Source organism: Buteo buteo, chromosome Z (assembly GCF_964188355.1).
Source record: "Buteo buteo chromosome Z, bButBut1.hap1.1, whole genome shotgun sequence".
In the NCBI taxonomy this organism is placed as follows: domain Eukaryota; kingdom Metazoa; phylum Chordata; class Aves; order Accipitriformes; family Accipitridae; genus Buteo; species Buteo buteo.
This window is the reverse complement of record NC_134204.1, coordinates 45,646,129-45,664,929: the sequence shown is the minus strand read 5'-3', so window position 1 is coordinate 45,664,929 and position 18,801 is coordinate 45,646,129. Positions and strand designations below refer to the sequence as shown.

General features: G+C 36.9%; 1 protein-coding gene across 8 annotated transcripts in view; it reads left to right on the top strand.

The window, feature by feature from the left end:
* Nucleotides 1-18,801, top strand: part of AGTPBP1 (ATP/GTP binding carboxypeptidase 1) — a 79,442-nt gene that overhangs the window by 25,969 nt on the left and 34,672 nt on the right. For all 8 annotated transcript variants that reach the window (XR_012649117.1, XR_012649118.1, XR_012649119.1 and 5 more), the window contains exons 11-20: nucleotides 781-989; nucleotides 1,460-1,637; nucleotides 3,811-3,908; nucleotides 4,952-5,068; nucleotides 5,698-6,407; nucleotides 9,919-10,002; nucleotides 10,282-10,368; nucleotides 10,464-10,612; nucleotides 12,153-12,240; nucleotides 12,936-13,080. Coding sequence is in view for 5 of the 8 variants with exons in the window: in XM_075021490.1 (XP_074877591.1) it covers nucleotides 781-989; nucleotides 1,460-1,637; nucleotides 3,811-3,908; nucleotides 4,952-5,068; nucleotides 5,698-6,407; nucleotides 9,919-10,002; nucleotides 10,282-10,368; nucleotides 10,464-10,612; nucleotides 12,153-12,240; nucleotides 12,936-13,080 (1,865 nt within the window). In the remaining 3 variants the exon portion in view is untranslated. The remainder of the gene's footprint in view (nucleotides 1-780; nucleotides 990-1,459; nucleotides 1,638-3,810; nucleotides 3,909-4,951; nucleotides 5,069-5,697; nucleotides 6,408-9,918; nucleotides 10,003-10,281; nucleotides 10,369-10,463; nucleotides 10,613-12,152; nucleotides 12,241-12,935; nucleotides 13,081-18,801) is intronic.

The following is an 18,801-nucleotide window of genomic DNA, read 5'->3' as shown; positions in this document are numbered from 1 at the left end:
GATACCTTGGTCTTACAGATTTGTGTATTTACTAATATTGGAATTTCTCCTTAGGATGTTTAGGGAAAAAAAAAAATTCTGAATTATTGTCAGTATTCTGTTCTGTAAATTGGCAGTTAAACTTTAATGTTGGGGAAAGAAATTAAATGTTGAAAAGTTGTGTCTTTAAAAAAGGAGGTCTTGTGCATTTATTTTGAGATGTCTTATTCAGTCCTGAGGGCTTTGGACATTGTAACTTCCTACACTTTGTACATGTAAATCTTTTCATAAGAACACTAATCTCTGGTGTGTAGAGTCCAGTTGTCATACTGATTATCCAGTATTTGGGTAGAGGTATTTTGCGTTTATCAAATTTGAGTGATAGCTGCTGCAAAACTCTATGGATTACAAGCAGTAAGAAGTTTGTTTCAAATCTTCTATCTGTCTACATAGTGTGTGTGGATAGAGATAGATATGCTTTATATAAACTTTTTTTATTTAATTTGCTATCTGACAGTATCTTACAATTACCTTTTAAGCGTAATGCACACTGTTCTTCTGGTAAACCATGAAAATTACATGCAATGTTATTCTGATGAATGAAGTGTAGACTACTGGCCTGAGTTATTCAGTCATTTCTGTTTAGGTTGATGTAAAACTCCGCTAAGCGTGGCTAAAATACTGCTTTAAATGAAACGATTCAGTTATTTGGGTAAAAAGAATACTTTTAACACTGGCTTGACAATAATATTGAAGTCATTGGGCAATTTTTAATTTTCTTTCCTAACTTTTTTTATAAAGAAACAAATGCCAGGAGAGCAGTAGACAGAGGATATGTGCAGGTGCTTTTAACAATTTATGTTGATTGGCACCGTCATGATAGTCGACACAGATACATGCTGATACGTAAAGGAGTTTTACAGTGCATTAAAAGTGTTACAAACATCAAATTGGGAAGAAAAGCATTCATTGATGCCAATGGGATGAAAATTCTTTACAACACTTCACAAGTAAGTTTATCTGTGTTGGTTTTGTTGTTGTTGTTTTTTTACTCTCCAGCTTTAAAAACACATCCTGACCTCAGATTTGTCATAGTTCTCTTATGATATTCATGGTCATTACTGATTAGGGGGTAAGGATTATTTTCTGCTGTTGACTGAAGTGGAATGAAATAGTACAGAATTAAATTCATATTTGCTGTTATTTGGCTGTGACTATCCCTGGGAGGGGCTGTTGAACTTAATTTTAAAAAAGAGGGAGGAGGGAAAAAGCTTATAATTTTGAAGTTTGGCTTTTTAAAAAAGTTGAACTTAAGTTGGTAGAGGTTCTTCTGGCCTTCACAGGAGGCATTAGCAAAATTTATTGTAAACAAAATACTTTGCTATTAGTGAATTCTAGAACTCTGTAGAACAAATGTAGCTTGACTATTAGTTTGAGAGAGACATTTTTTTTCTTGTCTTCATTATTTTCCTGTTAATAGGAGTGCCTTGCAGTAAGAACTCTTGATCCTCTTGTCAACACATCCAGCCTAATAATGAGAAAATGTTTTCCTAAAAATCGTCTTCCTTTACCAACTATTAAAAGTGCTTTCCATTTCCAACTCCCAGTTATTCCTGCCAGTGGTCCTGTGGCTCAGCTGTACAACTTGCCTCCTGATGGTATGGTAATTTTGTAATATTTTGTCTTTAAGCATGTCTTGCTTTCTGTAAGGTGGAATCAATTGCAGTTGTTTGTGTTCTCCACTAAAACTTGGACGCTGAGACTCTTCTCAGCTAGCAAAGGGTCAGTGGCTGTTAGTGCAGAGCACCAATTTCTAATGTTAAGTTTTAACTGATGATAATCTTGTCCACACATGTGGTTATGTTTCTAAGAGAAAAAAAAACCAGGAACTAAAATGTGATGTTCATCAAACTCTGAAATATAAAGCATAGGCTGTACATATTAATCTACAAACCTACATGGGCTCTCTTTTTAACTCACTTATCATACACATTCTCCTATGTGAAATGGAGTGTACATGGTGTTTTACGGGAGTGTATATTGCTTGATTTACTTCTGTTACTCTGATAAACTGCTTGTAGTGAGTTTAGATTAATGTGCCATTTGAAGCATTATTTTTTAAATTATTGTGGTTATTCCTTCATTTGCACGATGAGAAAAGTAGAGCTGCTTTCTTGGACTGTTGGAGCCTTTTAGGCAACACTTGTCTGCAAAGCATTTTTGTATCGTGTTTTGTAGGAAATAGATTTGTCCCATTGTAAACACCTTTCATTATTTTTGGATGATTAATATTTAATGCATTTTTAGATATGGTGAAATAGCTTGATAACTGGGTAAGCAACTAATGAAGTTGCTGTCAGAAAGTTTCTCTAAAATGAAGAGGCAAAGTCAGAATTCTTAATATCTTCTTATTCACAATATTCTTGAAACAAAATGGGATCATAATCTGAAAGAAGACGGCTATCTGATTGGGGTTCATATGGGTCAGAATCAAACTGCTGGAGTTTAGAGTTTCTTTGTTTTGTCTTCAATGTAGAAAATAGATTTAGAAATATGTTTCAAAATTCACAGAAATTAAATGTCTACTTAATACAGTATGTTGAAGTAGACTACTGACAGGTTTTTTTAAAAGGTTTGTTATCTGTACAAAAAAGAAGTGAAAAACTTAGGGAAATAGGATACATAGGATTTTCTTTTCAAGGAAAAAATTCTGTATTAAAAGATGTGTAGAATATTGGGGTGGTTACAGCTCTGAGTTTATTAAAAATATAATCTTGTATAGTCAGCATTGTAAAAGTAATACATGTAATCATTCTGAATACACTAGAAAATCAGTATAATTTGTAAACCTCTGAGTGAGAATTTTACTGACAATCAGCAAATTTCCTGCATGGAAAACACTCTTTCAGAAACATAACAAAAAAACCCCCAGCATCAAACTTCATGAGATTTCTAGAAAAAGATCAAATTTGCCACTAGTAAGCTAACGCAATTCTCATTAGTCAATTAGTTTGCTTCCTGTTGTTTTTCTTTGTTATGAAAGGAGGAGGTCATAGATCCTTCAATGTACTGGGTCTCTAACTCAAGTAGAAATTAGTCATTAGTATCCAACTAGTTCCCCATCTCTAAAAAATAACATCTTGCTGTACGTTTTGAGGGTAAAATTTAGTTCCCAACCTGTTCATGCTAAGCAGTTGCAGTGACTACTCTCCTTGAGTATTATCCTTACTGGTTGAATCTCCAGTGATACACTTGACTTTTTTTTTTTCTTTAATTGTTAGGCCCTATTTAAGCAAGACAAAAATGGTAAAGGGGGTACTTTGTCCCACCGTTCCCTGATATGGGATCAATACTAGGTGACATGACTAAAAGCTCCTGAGACCTTAATTTTTTTTTTGGGTGTGGTCATTATTACTTTGGGAAAAGGTTTCAGAGTCATCTCATTTTGTGCTGACCTCAAGCCGTGCTGAGATGTTCTTGGCCCATCCACATTGTAAAGTATTTCTATGGCCATCTGCTTTCTTGCTGGCGTTTTTTTGGGGGAGGTGGGGTAGTGGAGTGGTTTTTTGTTTTGTTTTGCTTTGTTTAAACCAGAGATCTTTGTTTTGACTTAAAACTGGATAGAAATGTGATAAATTGAGTCTGCATTATTGTCAAACAATTACTTTGTTTCGTAAATCTGGTCATAGTAATTAGTGTTTACTAGTTGGTTTTCACATTTTTTCAACTGGTAAGTAAAAAAGAAAATAAACCCAGAATACAGAAATTTTTTTGAGCATATGTATTGGATTAAATGTATAATCTGCCTAACAAAACTCTTTTGTACCGTAGTGGATGATGTAGTAGATGAAAGTGATGATAATGATGATGCTGAAACAGAATCAGAAATTGAAACCGAAAATGATGATGACAGGGACCAACATTTTAAGGTTGGTATGAGACAAAATTAACAGGCAAAAATCAGGCATAACAGGTTTTTAAATTTTTACAGTTTTTTTTTTTTTTAAGTTGCTTGAATCATGTATAAAGCCAAATGTTTTAAGTGTTAAAAGGACTTTGAGGCGGTTTTCAGGGCAGTTTCTAGAATTAAAAAAAACTCCTGAAACTTAAGGAGGGTGTGTGGTGCTTGAAAATATCAACTTTTGTTGTTCAGATTGCTTACAGATTTTTGTCAAAACCTGTTTGCTTCATATTTGATGTGTCTGGAGTACAGAGGAACCAAACTGCAAACTCTTTTAGCACTGTTCTGCTCCCAATTTGTATTTCCCTCAGCTCGCTCTTCCCACCTAAGCTGCTTAGTGTGTAGGAGCTGCTCTAACTTTTCCTCTCATTCTGGACTGGGATTGAATAGGTCAGTGTTTCAGTAAGGTAACTTTGAAGTTCAGCCAACTGTAGAGGTAGAGATCAGACCTCTTACTGTTGTATCACTTTAGGAAGGTCTTGTTCTGCTCTCCAGCTGCTAGCCATGACATGAAAGGACATTTGGCCAGAACTGCCTTATTCTGTATTTTTATGTTACATATGTTCAGGAGTTAATCAATTGTCTGTCCACAGACTGCAATGGCAAATTTTATTCAAGGCTCTCATAAGCCCCAATGAAGGGAGTATCTTCCATAGAAGCCGTTACTCCTTTTTCACTGCAGTCAGATGAAATCTCCACATTCCAGGTTGCAATAGTTGGATTATGCACAGATCTCATGTAAAGTGTATTCTGATGTCTGTGCGTAATACATTTGGATGAAAGCAAGAAAATTGAGATATTTGTAATATTTCTGTTGAAATGAAGGCTTTGACATACTAATAAAACTGAGCAGCTTAAAACTTCATGGTGAAAGGTGAGGTTCAGCTAATTTTAAAATAGTGCTATTCAGCTCTTAAAGCATGGCTGTGTCAGAAGTAAAAGGTACATGTAATTATTTTAGAAGTTCATTATTTCTGGATGTAAGATTAATTTGTTCTGGTGCTCTTTCAGAATGATGATATTGAGACTGACATTAATAAACTGAAACCTAGACAGGAATTGGGAAGACCCATAGAAGAACTGAAAATATATGAGCAATTCTTCCCAGAACTTTCAGAAAACTTTCAGGTAAAGTGTATAATTCCCAAGGCATTACTTGTCATGAGGGGTTGACTCTGGAATACACTTTGACATTCTTTTTTGGGTGGATAGTTCCCCTAGCCAAAAAATGAGTCTGCAGTTCTAGAGCTACATATGAGTGCTGTATAGTGAATTACTTAGTTAAATGTCATAGGTTACTTTAATCTGACTGAGAAGGGGATTGTGGGTGGATATAAAGGAAAACTGTTTTCTGATGTCTGATTATTACACACAGCGGAAAGTAAAATAGTAAGAAAGGACATGACATTTGTGACGAACATTGATTGTATTAGGTATTTCCTTAAATGCTGTGCACCTCTTTAAAGTAGTTGGTGAAAATATCTAGGGAATTGCATTGACTTGATAATTTGTTGTTGATGAACTACTTGTTTATTGCTTTGACGCTATCTTCTTGTGAAAGCTGAAATTTCATTGCTATGTTTACATAAGTTTAAAACTTAGTAACTGTTGTCTTTTAAATTACACTTATTTTGGATTATTGCAAAATGCACCTCAGGAACAATGAAGGAGAATGTTTGTGTCTAATAGAAATGAAACTTTAGGAACTCTGTACTTTTTTACAATCTCTTTATTTTTTTTTCCTTTTATTTTTTAAGGAATGTGACTTAGTTTCCAAGGAACCAAAGCCTTTTGTACCTGATGCAAATCTGTGTGGACCTATTGTTGTTCCTACAGCAGGAGAGGAGCACTCTGCTGAAGCAAAACAGTCAATGAAAGGAGTTGTTTTAAAGGAGAGCAATCCTTTATTGGCAGAGGAATATAACAGAAGGCCAGCCTTTCTGGAGCTACCAAAGAAAGATAGTATCAAAGACAGTAGTTTACATCAGCAAAATGATCAAAGAAATCTGCTTCCATCATGCCAGTGTCTAAGCCAAGATATTGTGAAGGGCTTGGACAGAATCAGTCTGCAGAGCAGTGCAAAAAATGACCAGTATTATTCTACAGGATGTGTAATAAAGAAGGGAAGCAAAACTAGCCTTACCACACTTGCTTGTAGTAAACCTTGTGAACATGTTTCACCCTGTGGAAGCAGCCTCTTTGAAGGATCATCTGTCCAGCTGGGAAAACTCTGCTGCACTGGAGTGGATTCAGAGGAGGAGGATTCCAGATCTAGTTCATCAGGGGAACAAGTCGTGCTTGAGGTTTCTGATGTATCACCAGTTCATGACTGTGATCTTTATATTGAAATGGTAAAAACCACTAAGTCTATTCCTGAATATTCAGAAGTGGCCTATCCAGATTATTTTGGCCATATTCCACCCCCATTTAAGGAGCCTATTCTGGAAAGGCCATATGGCGTGCAGAGGTGAGTTACCATACTCCTTTTTTTGTCATTATTTTCCTTGCTGTGAGAAACTATCTTTAGGATGAGATTAACAGGCACATATACAATGTTTACTTTGGTATCTAAAACTGTTTTCAGTGAAAAGCAGTCTGAAGGTAGATGAGTAGGCATTGATAAAAGCAGAGCCATAAACAAGAACACAGTCTGATTCTGTAATTGCTAATTCTGTAATTCAGTTTCTAAATACTGTTTAATTTATAGTCTCCCTTTCTGCCTTCCCACTGTCCCCCATCTAAATCTTGTAGTTTGCAAAAAAACCCAGAACACCACACAAAAACACCCAACAAACAAACAAAAAACCCCTCTTGAGTACTCCCTTCAGGTCTTAGCAAAGATAGGAGAGTTAGTAGTTTAGAGATACTTCAGCTTTTCTTTTTGTGCTAACAAAACTATCTTTCAGGAAAATGTAGTGGCAAAAATTAAAAAATTAATGCACTTAAGTGTTTGCTTTTTTAGTGTTTGCAGTAGAAGAGTATTTAGAGGTAACAAATGCTGAGGATGCAGTTTGAGTTCAGTCCTCCAGAATGACACACAGTAAATGCTGAATGAAAAGTAAAACAAACCAATAAAAATGAACACATGAGCACACACATTTATTTCTTCACTGAGAGATATTAGAAGATGATGAAGGGTGATGAGACTCTTAAGAATAATTTGCAGAGGTGGTATGAAGAGCTGGCTCATATGCATAGTAAGTTACTATAAAGACAAATGAGCATGTTAGCAGAACTTGTAATAGTAACTATGAGACCTTGCCACTTGCTTAATTATTAGATTGAATGCTTTCAGCTTTATACTTTAACCGGTTTCATGAGTCTTCATATTTACATTTAGATATTAAAATGATTAAGAGATTAAGTGTCTTCAGATTGTATAATTAAAATCCTTTAGCTGTTTCACATGTGTCATAAAAAGTGATCTTTCTAGTGAAATGACCAGGTGTTGAAACACTAATGATGTAATGAATATACTGTTACTAGAAAGCACTGTTCAGTGTTGAAGGAAAATAATCTTCCCTACAAGCTTGTTTTTTTAGATGCATTCAGCCAGTTTAGAAGGGAGATAGTCTTTAGTCAGAAATCTTGTAAGAACTGCATTTTAAGAAAATCTTGCAAATATTCATGGATGTTTTTGTAGTACTTAATAATTCTGAATTTTATCTGAGTAAAGTTGAGTGAAGTCAGATGAAATTTTTCATTCCAATGCTCATTCTTCTTAGCTATAAAGTACTGTATTAATTCTGACTTCTAATAAACAAAGCTACCTGTGTGGTTATACATAAAGCTGATTTCTAAACCGTAAAGGTAATTCTAGAGTATATTTTATTTTAACTTTAAAATGTTTTATTTTTGTTGTATTTTCTACGTTGAAAGTAACTTTTTTAGGTCTTGTGTGAAACAGGAATGAATATCAGGTAAAGTTGCTAAACTTGTATCAAAAATCCTGCATCACCTTTTTAAGTAACACCGTTGTAAGAATTCAGTTTTCTACAAATGACTTGGTCTTGCTACTGCAGTGTAACAAATTTCTGAGAAGGGAACCTGTTTAAAAAGGGCTTAAACTTTTTTGGAATTTATAGGAAGGTGGTGAAAATGAATTTGGTAGGGGACAGGGGAAAGCTTTTAACTCTTCTACAAAGCTGTGTCCAAACTCTTTTGGTGTTCAGTGGGAGTTATGTTCTCCTTAATGTAAGCAGTTAGTTGCTGCTTGTTAGCTAAGTCTTCTTTAGAAAACAAATAGTTGTCGTAATCCATCCTTGTAATTTAAGAAAATGTTGTGGAGGGCTGAGCTGGGGAGTTAGGGTTTTCTTTTTACTTTTGTTAGACAAGCGTGTGGGGTTTGGTGTGTTTTTTTTTTTTTTGTTTGGTGTGTTTGGTTTTTTTTTTTAGTCTTGCAATATGCTGGGAGATGCACTGTTTTTGAATTTGTGCTTTGGAGGGCTTTTGCTTTTTTTGTTTATATTTAGTAACTTGCAATTTTCACCAAATGTCTCACCAAATTATTATTGCTTGGAAAATGTCATTGAGAATACCTGAGTGTTTTATATTATTCTATGTTTTAGGGAAGAAAATTATTATATAATTCAATACCTTATACATTTGGGTTTAAATTCCTACTTTTTTCCATTCCTTAAAATTTTAGGGTTTTTTTTGCTGTACACTTCAGTATTTTGTAATCACTTTATTTTCTAATCATCTGACACTTAGAAGTGATCATCAGGTAAATCAAGATCCACAAAGGACTAACCTATAAACATAGAGCTCCACATCACCAGTGTTGGTTTTATGTTTTTTCCTTTAATTATCTTAAAATAGCTCCTCTTTTGTCTTGATTTTTTTTTTTGAACGTGAAGATGTCTGCTACTACTTCTCCTTTTCATGTGCATCTTGAATACCATTTCTTCTTTCCTTTTGTCTACATCGGTTATTACTATGATCTTTGAATGCCTGATATTCAGTAATGGATTTTGTCTTGGCAAAACTGCTGTGATGATAGCAAGTATTGTGACCCTTTAGAGCTGAGGCATACTGAAAAATCTGTGGTTCTGCCTTGAACTGAACCTGATCAGATAGATTGTGGTGAGTCAGCCTCTTTACAATTTTGTCAGTACATTGGTCTTATGACTTGTTTTCTTTTCCAGTTAAATTTAATAAAAGGCACTAGAGTTGTGCGCTCTACCTTCTTCTCATCAGTTAACAGTATCTATTTTAATAAAATGGAGAATTTCCAGCCTGAACATACTTTACTGCTCTGTTCCTGTATTGTTCATTGTTAATCTGCCTCCTTTTCTTCTTATTGCAGGCGCTTTGCAAGCTTTTCCACACAGCTCTGCCACTATATTTCATTCTTGAACTGCAACACATTCTTACTTTTCCAGACCAGGACCTAGATAACTGCCAGTTGTGCAATGTTTTTTATGATCTGGATAAACATACACCTGACATTTTGCTGACATCACCAAATTCATTCTTACTTGTTACCTAGTTGATAAATGAACCTAGATCTCCAGAGGTGAAAAGCTAATGCATTAACACGCTCACTGCATGACCTACTCTCTAAAATGCTTTAATTTTAGTTATGGTAGGACTCATGTAAGTTACTAATGTTATCAAGTGCTGTCCTGGATTAAAGCATTAACATAAGTAATGTTTGAGTAATTCCTGCTTCTACTATAGAGTATGAAATGGTGCATTTTTCCCATAAGAGAAAACCCAGTGGGTTGTGTGCATGAAAACTCAGCTCCCTCACATAAAAATACTGGACTTGGTCAGCTGTGAATGCAGGTGTTAAAACTTAAGTACACTTACAGTTTGCCCACATAAGTGGGGATGAGGCTGAGGTCTCTCTGAAAACCTGTTCCACTGTCTTCATGTCAGCTTTGTTAGTTTTCATTGTTGTATGAGGTAATTCCTCTTTTGTAATTGGAAACAGTATGGAACAACTTAAATGAGAACTCTGCTTTTTATTTTAGGACAAAAATCTCTCAAGATATTGAAAGACTGATTCATCAAAATGACATTATAGACAGAGTTGTGTATGACCTTGATAATTTGAGGTGAGTTTTCACTGTTAGGAAAACAATATTCAGCGAATACCCTAAGCTTTTTCTACTTTTTCTGTGATATGATTTGCAATACTTAACGCAGTACTATTATGACAGACTTCAGTGAAAGTGTCATCTGGTGTAACAGTGTTTCTGCTGTCCAGGCTGCATTTAGAGGAGGGTTCAAAATAATTTCTGGATTACCAAGTGAGGACTAAAATAAACTTAATGAGTTTGTTTTAGTTAAGTTTGCTTTATTCATTTTTGTCCCTTTTCTTTTTCTACTCATAGTTGTTCAGTACCAGAGGAAGCAGATGTCTTGAAGTTTAATTCCAAATTTGAATCAGGAAATCTGCGCAAAGTTATTCAGATCAGAAAGTAAGATATTTCAACTTTTTCTTTTCACGCATAAGACCTTTTATTTCTGCTTTTTAACAAAAACAAATCAATCTTTTTGTTTTTTTAATCTTTAGAAACGAGTATGATCTAATTCTGAACTCGGATATAAATAGTAATCATTATCATCAGTGGTTTTACTTTGAAGTTAGTGGAATGAAAACTGGCATTGGTTACCGGTTTAACATCATCAACTGTGAAAAGTCAAACAGTCAATTTAACTATGGTAAGATACATTTCCCATATTTTTAGAAGAAATACGTAGAAAAATATCTGTACTAGACAGCTCAGCTCTTTCCTTCTCTCTGCCCCAGGATCAGTAGTATTTTCATGTTGTCAGATCAGATTCTTTTTTAATAGCATTACTAGAAAATGTTTTGACAAGTTTCAGTTAAAATGAAAAAAAAGTATCTTAAAATGTGGGCTGTCAGTTTTAAAATGAAGTCTTCTTGTAAGTGAGGCCAAAGCAGAAGGAATTTACTGGTGGCTGCAGCTAAAATTTGTCCTAAGACCATGGTGGGGGACACACCACCAAAGCCTGTTGATCCACATAGGTGCAAGAAGAATGACAGGTGTTGTCATTAATCCCTCTCTGAATAGAGGTGTTATTTTCAGATGCGAAAGTAAGCGGAGACATTCTCAAACAGTTTTGTGTTATTGATGGGAAGAGAGGCACATTATCTGAGAAGGAAAAGTAAGTCTCCTTTGAAATGCTGGGCTTCGTAGGTGACCCTTGCAGTCTCCAGTGAGTCGTGTTTGCTGCTTGTACCTCATCCAAAAGCACTGGCTTACCGAAGAGGCCTTTCTTGGACTTGTTGAGCGGGGGTTGGTGTGTCATTCAGCTTAAAACCATTTGTTTTGTTAGGTTTTTTTTTTTTCCCTGCTGGATTTTCTGAAATTCATCCTGTAAGAAGGAGGAGGAGAAGTTCCATACCACACCCCCCCACCCCCCCCCCCCCCCCAACTCAAACTCTTGGAACAGAGTAACATCATATTCTTCTTTGTTGTAATTGTACAATTCACATTGTTAAAATCCAAGAGTACCAGGTAGTTTAACCAGTAATAAGATGCTTTTAAATTATTTACTGATCTTCATCAGTAACCTTAGATCTTCATTCATATGTTGCATATACTTAACTGATAGTTATGTCCGTTTTTAAGTACGCTGACTGAATCAGTCAATGTACTTGGCTAATTATCTAACTAGTAAATAATGTTCAATTAATATGTATTATTTTCTACTCTAACTTCATATTAAGTATTCAACTGAAGTATAGCCTTTAAAAAATATAGACTTTAGAGTTACTGTTTAAAAAAAATTAAATTTGTCCTGAAACATCAGTTATTTTCCAGCTATCCGGGTGAATGGATGATTGCATCAATTTTTTGTATTCTCTTTGAAGCTTTTTTGTAATGGTGAGCTGGATGGAGTGGGACCAGACTTCTTGTAGATTACCATTCATGCTAAACAGCTTTCATGTAACATTTCATTTTGGTCTTCCATAGGTTTGATTTTTTTTTTTCCCCTTTAATTTGTAATTTGCTGAAAATTAGGACATAATAAGGGGAGAGGGGGGAAAAATCTTTTGTCACCTTGTTAAAAGAGTGTACAATACCCAAGCATTCATGAAAATACACTGTATGATAGTGAGTAAATGAGTATAGGTAGATTGGAGATTGACGTACAAGTGTCAATGTGGTCCATTACTGCAAAGATCTTGATGTGTAATGTTAAGCATTAAAGTGAGATGCATTTTGTCTTTAAGGTATGCAGCCCCTCATGTATTCTGTTCAAGAAGCATTAAATTCTCGACCGTGTTGGACTCGTGTTGGGACAGACATTTGTTACTATAAGTAAGTAGACCAATCAAACATACAGCAAATCTTACACTGAAGATTAGCATGAGGTACAATTTTTGAGAAGAAATGTTTGCTTCTGAGTTTGATAATTCTATTTTAGTAGTTCTGTTGTAAACAATTTTCTTCCTGAGTTACTATGGGAGTAACAGAAGTGATTGAAATAGATAGGGTCTTATTTTGTTAGCATACTGCTAATATTTAGGCTGTTCATCTTTTACACTTTTGTAAGAAATTGCATACTGTTCCAGAGAACCTTTTAAGGGAATGTATATTTGCATACTTACTTGAAATCTTAATAGTGACTTCCAATAATACTGATCATGTGGTGCTTGTGATTAGGCTCCTGTATTCTATGGTGCAATTATTGTAGAGCAATCCTGGAACACAGGATGAGATGGTACAGGATATCCATGCATTGCCCTTCTTGGTCAGAAGTTGTGTGCTTCCTTCTTTTTGTTTTGTTTTGTTATTTGTTTACTGGCCTTTTCCCAATGTGAATGAATGTGTATCACTGTTATAACAAAGTATTTTACAGATAGTGGGAACCAGTGGTTTTTAACCTGGATGTATGCAGAAGAGAAATACAATCACTGAAAATCTTCCTGGCTCTTAGAATGTGTGTTCAGGAATAATCAATGATATGAAAAAAAATTATTCTAATGTGTTAATTGCCTTCATTTTACTCTTAGGAATCACTTTTCAAGAAGTTCAATTGCTGCTGGAGGTCAGAAAGGAAAATCTTACTACACAATTACGTTCACAGTGACTTTCCAACATAAAGATGATGTTTGCTACTTTGCTTACCACTACCCGTATACATACTCAACTTTAAAGGTAAGAAGATTATGATCTGTTACATAGATAAATATTTATACTTTCGGACAATGTGAAATGTAAGCATTCATGAGTGAATTCTTTTTATTTCTTTTTATGAAGTTCAAAATGCTCCTTCAAATGGATAATTTTCATAAAATATTAGTGTTTAGACTGGTGAAGTCTGTAGGTTGTTCTAAAGAACAGTCCCTGGAAAAATAAAGTTGATACTTGCAGGCTAAATGGGTTTTCTGGGAATGATAATCCATAATTGACAGGAAATGATGCTAATTGGATTCAGTATTTGTGTGTTAGACAAATGACTCATATCCTGCTCTTCTACATATACCTCTTCATAACTGATCTATTTAAGTTACTATATCTAAGATAATTAGAGACCTTTTTAGGATAATGAATTGGCTGAAGGAGTGTTGTGAAGCTTTTGGTACTAAACAAAGCTCTTGGCTAGAATCTCTGTTGGTTGTTTCTATCATAGCAATAAAAGCGAACTTGGGGACTCTGTGGCCAGTATGTAACAGCATTGAATGAAGCTTTTTACTAAGCCCTCCTTGCTCTTGGAAGAAGTACCTGTTAAGGGATGTTATAAGGAGCTACTGCCTCTAGCAGCTCTGGGGCCTGGCAGTTCCTCCTGCCTGGCTGCTGGAACCCAGCAAAGGGACCTGCAGGGTCTCTGTCCCAGGCTGATGGACATGGCTGCTGCTTCCCTGTTTGCTTGTAGGTTCAACCACTAGCGAGTATGAGTGTGTATCCCAAAAACAGAGAGAGACTCTCACACACACACACACACTTGCACATCCCCCCCCGGTTTTTAGCAGGCTACACAGACTGGCACAGACAACGTGCTGCCTTCAGCGGCACCCATGTGTAACACTACCAGGACTTGCTTAAAAGATAACTGCAGACACCCAATTCCCTTTTGTCCTCTCTAGCTGGTAAGGATTGCTGTTCACTGGTAAAAATACACATCCATCCAGTCTCTAGAATCACATGCACATTTGTGGATGACTGGCATGGCCTATCCATGCCATACCCCTGCCTGGATGCTGGGCTCTCTTACCTGCTGTGCAGGCCTCCAACTTGCAGGCTAGTCCAGCCTGATGCTCACTAGCAGACAGATGCATGCACTTGCACGCTCTTCTCACAGGTACTCCACACTTGTAGTACCCCCAGATGCCAGCATGGACTCTGCCCACCTGATACCCCTGCCTTGGCCTGGGGCCTCATACTCACTGGGTAGCCCACCTCGAAGTTTGCTAGCAAATCGTACATGCACCCCACCATGCACACTAGCTTCAGGGAATATGCATATGCTTGCCCCCTGTCCCCAGCAGCTGGTACCAGGCACAGGGGTTCATAACCCATGTTACTACTCTAGGTGCTGGCACTAGAGGGGAGGAGACACCTTCCCTTCCTTCACTCACCCTTATCATTCCACTAGCTGGTTTTGGGACACATACTGTTCTTGCCCCAGTGACTGGACACCAAGACCCTTACGCACTCCAGTAGCTGGCGCTGAGACCCCCTCTCGCTTCTGCTGCTGATACCACGGACCAAAGGGTGCCTACGCTGCCTAGAGCTCCAGCTGCTGGCACCAAGTCCGCTCACTTCGATCCCAACAGTAGCTGGCACTTCGGACACAAAGTCTGTGGTGCCCACAGAGATGCCTGTGTGTGGCCTTTCCAACTACTTGCTGATGCTGAGACCCTTGCTCACTCCAGTTGCTGACCCCAAATGCACTCACACCTGTCTTGTTAGTTGCACCTAGTCCACACAGCATTTGCATGCATGGGATAGAGAGTGAGGCTGCACAGAGAGATAGTGTTGTCTGAAAAGCAGATTTGTTTCCTGGTGTGCCACCACCCAATAATCACACACTAGGGAAAAACATTAGTTATTTCATATTTGTGTAAAGATGGGTGCTAGGTGGTAATTCCACAAAGCTAGGACACCACGCCAAAGAAAAACAATGTATTTATTCTGTTACATGATTAGTAAAAATCCGCCTAAAATCACGTTCATTGGTTAGTAGTCACCATCTCATCTACTGACTAGTTATATTTAAATTAGCCTCACTTGCTATGTAGATTAGCATGCGTTTTTCTCGTGGGTGTGTGGGGCCAAGTTTTTCCAGCCTGGAACTGAGTTGGTGGTCACGATCTCCCCCTGCCACCTTTACCTTTCCCCCAGTTCATGCTTCTTGTCAATCATCTGGCCTTTGGCACCTTCTGGGGCAGGATGTTTCTTTTTATCAGTCACTTCCTACATTTCTTAGGTCCAATTATCTTTCACGTTTCTTTTCTCTCTGATGAACCTTGAGTATTCTCACCAAGTGGGCAAGGCACATGAAACATCCTCAAAACATCAAGACCTAATTGTTCCAGGGTGTTCTTACTCTATGAATGCCAAGTGTGTGTTTTTCTGATTACAGCCTTACTTGTTAATTTGATATATACAAAATACACCTTGCACAAAAAAGACTGTTCTAATTCTCTGAGTTATTCTCCAACAATTCCTCCCTTTTAGACTTGTCTAGGGGTATTCCTTAGATGAGTCTCATTTCTGCATCAAGTTGCTTGCTGCCAAGCTACACCTACAAGTGCATTGTAGAAGTACATGTAAACACACAGAAGCTAACAAGATTACTATCAATAATGTCAACAATCTCTTGAGCCATAAGCTTAAATCAGGGTACCAGGAAGTTAACCATCTCCAAATCTCTTCAGATCCTAAAGGTGTATCATCTTTCTGAATTTTGTGTAAGATCTTAGTTTGTTGCCAAATTTCATTCAAATCAGTAGCAATTCTTCCACTCTGATCTACATATATACAGCAGCTGGTGTTAATTACCGTACATATACCTCCTTGAGAAGCTAACAACATATCCGATATCATGCTGTTCTGAATGGCTATATTAGCAGCCTCGGACATCTCTTCTTGTAGAGCCTTAATGGCATCAGAAGTCACGTTCCCTATTTTCTCAATAAGGGCAGAAATTCAGTATTGCCTTCAAGTTCACTAACTCCTAATGAAGGGAGGAACCATCTCGCAAATGAATGGAAGGTTGTAGGGCAATTGATTAATGGGTTGTGGCTTCTTCAATGTATTTTCATGTATGTTCATACCCATAATCCTGCCTTGGTCTCATTTATTACTGTTACATTAGGAACAATTGCATCCAAAGTGCAAGTTCCTGACTGATAGGGAGGTGGGGCCTTTCATGCTTTATTCCCACATAACCAATACCACCCACTACTTTTTGGAATATCCAATAGCCACCCTGCTGTTTCTTCCTTTGTAATTGTGTTGACCAGTCACAATACAGGTAATGTACTACTGCAACATTACTAGATGACCTAGTCTTATTTGTTGTCACACATTTAACATCTAAAAGATTGGGATCCCCTATATCCCAAGTTTGAAGGTCAGCTTCATTCTTTCTTGTGAATTTTGGGTTTAGCCACAGATTATTCCAGGACGTATTAAAAGGAATTAGTATTCCCACTAAGTGTACTCCCCTATCACTATATTCCAGAAAATGGGTGTATACCCAGGAACTTGTTTGATTAGCTGCTACTCAGCTTTTTCAGTCATTTTCAAATGAAGATTATGATTCCAAGACTCAGAGCATCCTTCCTGGTTCCCATTAATTGTCTGATTCAGGAAGATGAGAAAAAATAACAACCATATTTCTTTCATCGCTAGGCTTTAAAAAAGTAGTGTACCTGTTTAAAAACCATAAGAACAGTATTACTGCTATTCCTAAAACACAACCCAAGAAAATTTTTCATTGTATACACTCTGAATGTAAAACTGATCTAATATGAATCCAAGTGTCTCTGCATATTTTAAACTTCAAAGGTTGTATTTGTTCAACTTCCCATATCTTTGGAGGGGCCACCTTTATTCGGGTGTAATGAATCCAGGAATCAGTTCCTTGAAGTTTCATAGCAGCATTTGTAGTCAGTAGCACAAGGTAAGGTGCCCTCCACTTTTCTGTCAATGGCTCCTCTTTCCAGGTCCGTAGATATACCTGATCTCTTGGCTTAAATGGATGTACAGGTGAATCCAAAGGCACAGGAGCTCTCAGTTGGATGTACCTGTGGAGAAAAGCAAGAACTCTTGCCATAGACAAGAGACAATCACTTAAAATTTGATCACCCTTAAGGTGCTTCCGGGTTTCTTTTTCCTGTTACGTTTATAGTGTAAGGTTTCCCCATACAAAGTTTCAAATGAACTAATCCCTTCTCTAAGTCTAAAAATTATTCTAATTCTTAATAATGGTAGAGGTAAAACTTACATCCATTTCATCTGAGTTTCCTGACATAATTTTCCAATCTGTCTCTTTATTTTCTGATTCATCCTTTCTGCTTTTCCACTGGACTGTGGTCTCCATGGAGTATGTAAATCCCACTTAACTTGTAAAAACCTTGACACGTCTTGAATTATTTCTGCAAGAAAGTGAGGTCCTCAATCTGAAGAAAACCCTTCTGGTACCCCAGATCTTGGTATAATTTCCTTCAAAAGAATTTCTACCACTTCTTTTGCCTTACTGGTGTGATGTGGGAAAGCTTCAGGCTATCCTGAAACAGTATGAACAATTACTAGCAAACACTTTTATCCATTACAATTAGGTAATTCAGAAAAATGAATTTGTTAATATTCCCCAGGCATAAAACCTCTTCTTACCTCTCCGGGAGGGAGTCTCCTTTAGATCTTAGGGTTATTTTTGGCACAAATCTCACTTCATTGTGTTAACACTTTTGGCAATCAGCATCATATTAATCCCTACAGCATATCTCTTCACTGTTTCAATTAGAGCCTGAGTCCCCATATACGTACCCTTATGTGTTCGTTCCATTAGTTCCTTCATTATCTGTGGAGTCACAACACATTGTCCAATTGTTGTTACCCACCATCCTTTGGCAGTCTTTATACACTCTAACAATTCAGCCAGCTTGTTTTCCTTTTCTGTATATTTAAGAGTGTCAATTTTTAAAATTCTTTTTCAAACTAGAGTTGCCATTGTTGCTGATAGAGCAATTCTTTTTGCAGCCTCATGTGCTTTTCAGCTTCCTTTAATCACATCAGTTGGTCCAGATTGATGTGCTTTGCAGTGTATTACTTCTGTTTCTCTAGGTTTATAAACTGCTTCAAGAAGATTCATAATTTCTTTGCTGTATTTTACAGGGTTTTCTTGTGAAGGTAACAATCCTCTTTCTTTCCAGATTGCACCATAAGCATATATTACACCAAAGGCATATTTTGAATCAGTATATATATTAACTTGTTTTCCTTCGGATAATTCCAAGGTTCAAGTTAAAGCAATTAATTCAGCCTTTTGAGCAGATGTATTCACTGGCAGTGGTTTTGCTTCTATTTCTTCTTCTAAAGTAACAACAGCATATCCAGCCTTCCATTCTCCTCTCACAACAAAGCTACTTCCATCAGTGAATAGCTCCCAGTCAGGCTCCTGTAAAGGAGTATCCTTCAGGTCTGAACGACTAGAGTACACTTGTTCAATAGTTTGCAGACAATCATGTGCCAATCCCTCCTTTTCATGTAGAGGTAATAATGATGCTGGATTCAGGGCACTGGACACTTTCATTGCTATATCTTCCTGTTTGAGCAATATTGCTTGGTATTGTACCATCCTGCTTGGAGATAACCGATTATGTCCTTTCTGTTCCAGCACTGCTACAACAGCATATGGCACATAAACAG